Genomic DNA, 9,176 nt, shown 5'->3' on the forward strand with positions numbered 1-9,176 from the left:
ATTATCAATAGTGCGTATTAGCTTCCAATCAAAAGATTCATCATCAATTACACATACTAAATCCCCAACCTCATTACTATAGAGTCTACTGAAATGGTTACTCGCAATACCATATCTATTTAAAATGAAAAAAAAATTAATATTAGGATAAAAGAATTTCAAGAAGAGAGTTATAGAGTGACACAAAGAGAAAGAGAGAAACAGAAAGAGATAGAGAGAGAGTGAGTGATAGAGAGAGAGGCACAAAGTTCGAGTTTAGAGAGGCAAAACTTAAAGAGAACTGAATAAAACTAACTGATTCAGAAAATTCACAGTTTCCTGCATATCAAGGTTGATCAAAACTCGGGAAATATTGATGACATTTTGGAGACTGACTTTATCTACAAATCAGAAAAGTCAATAAGAAGAAATTAATTCATAAAGAAAGTATTCATTGGTATAAAAAAAAATATTTAAACAAATCAAACTGTGACATGTGCAACATGGACAACTCTTCACCTCTATTGACTTTGATCTTGAAAGATTACAGAATTACAACAGGTGGTCTCTGGTAACTTTTTAAACTATTCATGTCTATAAGAGTAGGACAATCACCAACAAAATTGCAGGAGATTTTCTTCCTGGGTAATGATTATAAGAAAGGATGGACAAGAATAGAATAATTCAAGAGGAGTAAAAAAACAAGAAAAACAAACACAAGGTAATTTAAAAAAAAGGATGAGAAACATAAACACAATCGATACCCATCAGCAAAAACTTCAAGGGTCAGAACTTTCAATATCTTTCCATTACACTCAACATCCCTTCTCTTTTTCAATCCACAAAGGACCCCAACAAAATCTGTTTAGTAACATTATAGAAGACAATATTAAACCATCAGATAGAATACCATGAGCCATTTATTTGAATTTTTATTAATTTCAGTTTAAAACACCTTTATAATTGTTCCTATTCCAAAAAGTGAAACTTACCTACTAAGTACTCATAATCAACGCACTTCTGAAGAATCTGGTCCATAGAAGTTACACTTAAACCAGGGTTGGGTATGACTGTACTAGCAGCAGCAACAACAGAGGTACTACACTTGAAAAGGATGCGAAATCGATGTCTTGTAACCCTGACCAATCCACGATTAGGTATCACTTTGAAATCGGAAATAATGAACACTTCTCCTTCTTTTAACTGATCAATAAAACTTGCAATCATATCATCCTCAACAGTTGCTTGGATTTTGTGGTGCTGAAAAAAAATAGGAAAAAAAACTCAGCCTTTATGAATATTATACCATCAGACATTAGATGCTAAAAATTATCACATATAGAATTTTAAAAAACAGAATTTAGTTAACTAAAACATGAGTTTTTGATAGAACATACGGGCGTGCACACGCACACACACACACACACACACACACACACACACACACACACATATTCACCTGCTTATCCATCAAGACCATGTGTAAGAGTTTCTGCATATTTTCATTAACAATCGTAGCATCTTCCCAAATGGTCAAGATCTTAGCCTCAATACTCCATGCTTCCTTCCATGGAGTGATTTTTCCAAGAGCATCAATAGCAACACTCATCTTATCTTATAAATAGTAGAGATGAAAGAATGTAGATAAAAAAATAGAAAGCAAAATGTTGGCAAGAGAAAACTGTGTCGGATCTGAGTCTTATCTCAATGGAAGGGAATGCAAGAGAAGAAAACCAAGTAAGGAACAAGTGATACCTTCTGAGAGATCAGCACAATACTCCATCAGCTCATCACTACTTATAGTAAAGAAATGAGCAACCCTGTAACGCAAAGCTTGTAGAATACGTTTCTGTTGAAGTCCTTGCATAGATTGATTGATTGATTGACATATGACTTTCAATGTGTCCATACTTAATTAAATTACATATACTCATTCCTCTATATATAGCTATGTCATATCAACCTATCTATGAATCTATAAACATCTATCTATCTATCTACTATCTATAAACTAACCATACATATTGATTCATGATATCTTTGACTATATAATTATACTGTTCCCCACCAATATGAGTGGTGAGATAGAACACATGCTCAAGATTCACCCAAATAACAATAAAATAAAAGCTACAAACTTTTATCAACCATGCCCAACAGTTCAGCTGAAACTCCAAGAGAACTGAAAAAGAAAGTAAAAACTACACCCAAAAAAAGATAAATTTCAAACCAACCCAGACTAATTCAAAATCAACAAATCACTTGTTTTGTGGTCGATAATTTTGTTTTTAACCTGAAACAAAATTGAACTTAAAAAACAATATCCCTTTTTCAAAATGTTATCTTTTAAATATAGTAGAGTTACCAATAACAAAAGGGTTTGGAGAAATTTCAATTGAATAAATGTTGACATCCTAGTTTGATTCTTATCACCATAGATTTTAAGGACACCATTTTCCTGAGATCAAACACGAAAAAAATCCTACAAATGAAAAGAAGTATATTGTCCCAACAACCCCTGTATAAACGGTATACTCCCTTGCATGCTTCCCACTTGAATCCTTTTTGTCGTTCAATACCTGAACACACTCACAAAGAAAACAAATGACCCAAAACAGCTGGTAAGAAAAATAAAAAAAACGATCACAAATGAACATAGTTTCTACACAAATAGCTCAGAATAAAAATTATTTAACTTAACTTTGTTGCAAATTTTCAGACCCCATCTCCATTTTCAGTGGAACCCGGTTGCAATTTCAAATCCAAAACCACCTCCATTCTCAATTCATCTCTTATACATCTTCATCTACCAAGAGATTACAATATAAAAATTAGGAAATTAGAATTCTATTTTAAACAAAAGGAAACAAATCACATAGAGCACGATGATCATAGGAATACTGTTCCCACGGGAACTTTGGGACCGTAAATATCGACCGAAGTGGGTAACCTTGATGCACAGTTTTCCGACGGAGAGAAAACTCGGATAATCCAATAAACGACCTAGAAACACGAACCACATGGGGATAAAGAAAATGGGTTGAGGATGCTGAGCAACCAATCGGGGTCAGAACAACCACAGAGAAGGAAAATGCAGGAACGCGAGAGTGGCAACAGCTAGCAAAAGAAGAAAAGAGAAAGCTAGGGCTGAGGTCTCGGTAAGGAAGGAGAGTTATGAGGAAGATGACTATTGATGTTCCAACCCATTGAGCACCGAACAAAGAAATGAAACCAAAATAAACCAATACTAAACATTGGAAGATTATTATAATGCTGTTTTATTAATCCAATACTATTGTAATTAAAAGCAAATAAAATGAGTTACAATGAAAGTTCATTCTTAAACACTCCTTGTTAAGTATGGAGTGCTGTCTATTTTGTTAATTTGTTAAGTCTGAACTATTTATTTATTATATCTTATTTGAATGGTATGGGTTTAAAAACCTAACTTGTTAATTAGATGGACCATTTTTTTATGTTTTAAATTCTTTTATAAATTTTAGATATTAGCTTGAGCTCCAAAACAAAAATAAAATACTATAGAAATATTAAAATTAACATATCTATACAATAAAAGAAATTACTGGTCTTTAAAAATAAAATAAATAATATACGAAAGAAAAGTTGAAAATATACGTACTAAATTATGAAAGAAAGAGATATTAGAATCTTAATAAAAAATTAATATTAAATATATATTAGGTATATAATATGAAAATTTAAATAAATTTTATTTTGTCTAAAATAAAATTATAATATTAAATGTAAATACAATAATAGAAGTTTTTATGTTATATAAAAGAATATTTAAAATATATATTATTTTGTGTTATAGCTTTAATGATTGATGAGACGGCTGATGCAAAAACACCCTACCATCACGACCACGCCACTGACACCGCTACCCTATGATAACGATATGACGTTCACCTCACTAAGCAAATTAATTAAAATTGTATATATATGTATACTAATTAGATTTATATATTATTATAAAAAAATATTTAAAATTTATTATTTTGTTTTAAAGATATATTATGAGTTTTTTTATTAAAATAAGATTTTCTTTTTTTTTTTTCGTTCAAATACCATGGAAAAAAAATTTACACCACAATTCAATAAACATTATATAAGATCTTTTAGGTGAGCATGAAAAGAGTACACCAATAAATTTAAAGTTTAATTATTTTTTTAATAAATTGACAAAAAAATACAAATAATTCTTTAAATATAAATGTATTTTAATTTTTAATGCTATTACATACACGTTAAGGATAATTTAAAATAAAATTTAATAAACTTGTTGTAACTACAATATATTTTTGTCTTTTGACTGCGTTATCAACAAAAAAATCCTTTCATGAACACCAGAGTTCTTCTACAAAATCAATTCTGTATTTGGAGTTAACCGGCTTCCATATTTATATTTCAATTTGAAATGTTATAAATTTTTAAAGAGATAATATCCAATTTGGTCCCTAAACTTACACATGAGTCTCAATTTAGTCCTTGAGGTTTCAATTGCCTCTATTTAATCCCCGAAGTTTATAAACGTGCCTCATATTAGTCCCTGAGACCACTTTTAGCATAAAAACGTTAATAGAGCGCTGTTGTAGACTATCACATGTCACGTTAAAACTTGTAAAATAATGCAGTTTTGGTTTTGACATTTAAATAGCTCAAAAACAGCATCCTATTACTTATTTTGTTAGGTAAAATTTTAATAAACACCATTTAGGATGTTGTTTTTGGGTTATTTGAGTGCCAAAACCAAAACGACATCATTTTACAAAGTTTACTGTGGCATTCGATTGTCACGACAGTGTTCCGTTAACATTTGTACGTTGAAAATTGTTTCAAGAACTAATATGAGTTATGTTCGCAAAGTTTGGGGACTAAATAGAGACAATTGAAACTTCAAGAACTAAATTGAGACTTACATATAAGTTCAGGGACCAAATTGAGTATTATCTCATTTTTAAATGAAGACAAGATATATATTTTTTAATAACAATTAAATTTAACTTTAGCTTGAATACATTTAAAAATGTAAATGTAAAATATTTTATTAACCAACGTCTATATCTTTTTGGCCGATTATAATTTTTTCTTCTTTTTATAAACACGGTAATAATTAATTAATTATTGAGCCAGTTCATTTGAAATTGAACAAATAAACAAAGATTTTCTTTTCTTGTAATTAAAAAGAACTTTCATTAAATACATAAATATCACAATTATATCCATATTAGAATTCAACAGACACTAAGTATCACAAATCAAACAACAATTCAACGTAGTATGTGAACACATTAAATTAAAAAGCATGCAGATCCTCCACAACCTCATGATCGCTTCTACATTGGCTGAAAGCATCTTCAACTTCAGGCATAGAATCAACCAGAACATGAATCTGAAGAAAATTGAAATCCTCTTAGTTATTGATATTTTTAAACATTAATAATTGAACAAATTATAAAAAATATACAACAAACCTTATGGTCATTCATCTCAGCAGCAGCCTCAAAAACATTAATAACAGAGGCATCATCCCAGATTTGTTGAACAATATACACGGATCGATTCATCTCATAACCCACAGGCCTAGCATCAACCATGAATACAACTTTTTTGTGCAAAAGACTTGAAATGAGTTTCAATGGAACAACTTTGCAATAAGATCCCTAAAAACCCAAAACAAAACAAAACAAAACAAAATACTTAACAAATACGTCAATAATAATTTATGTTTTCTCTAGTAATTTCAAAAGAAACAAAGTTACTATATCTATATCTCTTTACTAATTAAAACAACAATTGGATGACAACCTGACTCAATTCTGGGTGATTATCCAAAAAGCTCGAGCATCTTGTCTTTATTATTTGGACGACTTCACGATCTTTAAGAACAAATATATTGTTCCCATTTGAATGAGACACTACAACCTTCAAGCAGAACCTTCCAAAGCATAACAAAACAACGAAAATTTGAGTTAACATTGAAATAATAAATAGTTACGAAAACAGAATAAAATGAAAGAACAAAACACCTTCGGACAGCATCAATGCATTAAAGCTGACATAGATCACATGATAAAATATTTTTATTAGTTGACATAAGCGAACCACATAAACAAGTTGAGAACCACCATTTATGATTCTTTAAGACAGATGATATAGTTCCCAGAATAAAAACAAAACCACCCTACAGCAAAGAAGAAAGGATTACAGCATTTAAAATTTCAAATAATTTACAAAACTATTATTTACTAACTTTTCGAGCTATGATATAACAAGACTAACAAAAATAAATGATCTAAGAGATTTTATTGCAAATGAGGAAAAAAAAAGTTCTCAGCATCAGAATAACAGCGGTTCGGTGAAATAAGATCAGTGATAATATCTTCAATAGTTTCTGATTGAATAGCATTATCACACACTACTTGAGTCTTGTAATCTTCGCCAGTTGCATACTACAAGTAGCTATCATAGATTGGTGGAAAAATGGGACCATGAAGCATTGCCTGGGATAAGTTGGTTAGAATAAGTATGCAATCCATTGATTCAGAAAAAACAATTGCATGAACATGTTGTAACATAATGTGAGGAATCATACATTGATATAATCATCGGCTGCAACTGGTTCCGGATTATGACTAAAGACGTTTACAATTTTAAAGCAACTGGAGTATTCTGAATCAACTGCAGAATCAATTTCAACCTTAAAAACTTTCTCATCTCCAACAGCATGATCAAACATTTGTGGAGAATATGACCAACAAACCTTAGGAGTTTAATATAAAAGAATCAATAAACTTAAACACAAAATATAAATAATAAAGATTAAATAAGGTTCAGTATGAAAGAGTTCATACTGCAAGCACACTAGGATCAATAGGAAACTCTTCTTCTATCATGAGAAATGCTTCAGAACAGGTTCTTCCAAATAGTTTTGTTGCCGCATTATCAAGCAAAATAAACAAAACAGTACACCGAGCAGCCTGAATCTTTACCCGAATCCCATATCTAACACAATTAACAACCAAGAATCATAACTAAAACCAAGAAATCTGCTTAACAACACATAGAGTGGCGCATAACAAAGAAGTAACAAAAAATCCATAAGATTATTAATTAATGTATTCCAAAATAAAGTTACATATGAAGCTCACTTGACCATAACATGCTCAACACATGAACCACAAGCATCAAAAAGGTAGAGATCCTCATGCTCAACAACGGCATGACCACACACACATGTGTAGTACCACCAATCTGGTTCATCCATGACTTCCTTAATTGTCCCAATAACAAAGTAATGAGAATCCTGTAAAATTTTAAAAACAATGATATACTATACAATAATAATTAACAAACCAGATTACAAAACTCAAGACACATGTTTAAGAATTTCAAGTTTAAGTATTAAACGAAGAGTTTGCCAATCTAAAATAGTACCCCATTATCTGAATGAAAATCTTGAATATTACTGATCTCTTTGGGATTGAAATAATCACCATCAACTTTAGAAACTAAGTATCCAAGGTCATTGGTCACAAGTCTTGAGAATCCATAACTGGCTACACAAAATCTACACACAACATACAATAACTAATCTTAATAACACAAAACATATACATGAACACCAACAAAATAAGCATGGTAGCTTCTAGGTTTTCAATATTTTTAACACAACCAACCTGCTTAAGAACTCAACAGACTCAGGAATGTCAGGATTAATGAATAACCTAGAGACATTTATCACATTCTATAGGATTACCCCAACTGCATGCAACAATCCTATTCTATTAGCCTCAAACCATATTTATATTAGAAGCTAAAAAAACAGAAAGCTAAATGTTAGAGTAAAAATTCGCTGAATATGAGTGAAACTAACCTTCAATTGCTTTGATTTTAAAAGACTCGAGGACAACCAGGGGAGATCTTGCATATTTTTGTAACTTATCATATTCTAACAGATCACAAGCATCTCCAAACACATTGTATTGTACCCTTTTGCTGAACAGATAAGTTTCAAAAGATCAAAATGATCAAACTATATATTTATTCTTATAAACATAAAGACTGGAAGAAAAAAAATAGAATTAATAAAAGATAACTACTGATATAGGAGATAGTGAGAGAGATATTACCCATCAGCAAAGACTTCTAGCACCACTGCTTTGACCAGCTTCCCATCTGATGCCACATCTCTTTCTTTTCGAACACCAGTAATAATCCCAACAAAGTCTAATAATTAGATTGAAACATATACAAATTTGAATCAGAAACCACACATGTTAAAACATAATACTATGATAGTAAAAGGGAAGAGCAAGAAACTTGTACGAACCAATGAGGAAATTATGGTCCTTTGTCATTTGATCAATTTCATCTATTGATGCTAAACACAGACCGGAACGAGGTATCCTTGGAGATACCACAGAAACAACAGAGGTGTTGTATTGGAACAAAAGTCTGAATCGATATTTTGTCACTCTGTTCAAACCGGTGTTCGGTACAACTGTAAAATGGGTCATCAAGTACACATCACCTTCATTTAGAGAGAAGGCAAATTTTGATATAAGCTGATCTTTAATGGTGGCCTGGATCTTGTGTAACTGCAGTTGAAAAAAATTATTCATATTTTGAATTTATTAATTTATTTAGGTGTCCAAAACAGCATAACAACACTTGATTAAAAAAAATAAAATAACAAAAACATATCTGTTTCCAATCTTCCCTTCTGCATATTAAAAAAAAAACTTGCAACAACCTAAGGAAATGCTAACATAAAATAAAACTCACATTCTCATCCATTAAGACCATATGCAACAGATTTTGAGAAGGATCCAAAGCAGGATTCATGTGGTACCACAACTTCACAACTTTAACATGCACTTTCCATGATTCTCTCCACGGAGTGATTTTGTCCACCAGATCAACACGGTTATTCATTCCCAAAATATGAAAGATAAGAACACCAAAATTAGAAAATATACACAGAAGAACTCAGAACTAAGATGAGAAGATAAACACATGAGTTGGAGTTATAAACTCCCAAATTTAAGAAAAACTAAACCTTACAATGTAAGCTTCACATATAGGACAGAGATAGACTAATAGGCATATATAGATTGATATGGCTACACACATCATTTAGGAAGATATCACAAGTTACCAAATACTCATGGGAA

General features: G+C 31.0%; 1 protein-coding gene across 1 annotated transcript; it reads right to left on the bottom strand.

Annotated features, from left to right (window-relative positions):
- Positions 1-5,296: 5,296 nt before the first annotated feature.
- Positions 5,297-8,937, bottom strand: LOC130980392 (uncharacterized). The gene is made up of 10 exons (XM_057904079.1): positions 8,788-8,937; positions 8,333-8,600; positions 8,133-8,229; positions 7,680-7,727; positions 7,438-7,570; positions 7,152-7,306; positions 6,855-7,005; positions 6,596-6,763; positions 5,475-5,663; positions 5,297-5,392 (listed from the first exon to the last, which is right to left on the bottom strand). The coding sequence occupies exons 1-10, from the start codon at positions 8,935-8,937 to the stop codon at positions 5,297-5,299; spliced, it is 1,455 nt and encodes a 484-aa protein (XP_057760062.1).
- Positions 8,938-9,176: the final 239 nt, after the last annotated feature.

This window comes from Arachis stenosperma, chromosome 5 (genome assembly GCF_014773155.1).
Source record: "Arachis stenosperma cultivar V10309 chromosome 5, arast.V10309.gnm1.PFL2, whole genome shotgun sequence".
NCBI lineage: Eukaryota > Viridiplantae > Streptophyta > Magnoliopsida > Fabales > Fabaceae > Arachis > Arachis stenosperma.

Coding starts and splice junctions, on each gene's coding strand:
- LOC130980392 (XM_057904079.1), bottom strand. CDS start 8,937: ATGAATAACCGTGTTGATCTGGTGGACAAAATCACTCCGTGGAGAGAA. Junction 8,601..8,787: donor TGGTCTTAATGGATGAGAAT/GTGAGTTTTATT, acceptor TTTCAACTGCAG/TTACACAAGATCCAGGCCAC. Junction 7,571..7,679: donor TCTGTTGAGTTCTTAAGCAG/GTTGGTTGTGTT, acceptor TGTTGTGTGTAG/ATTTTGTGTAGCCAGTTATG.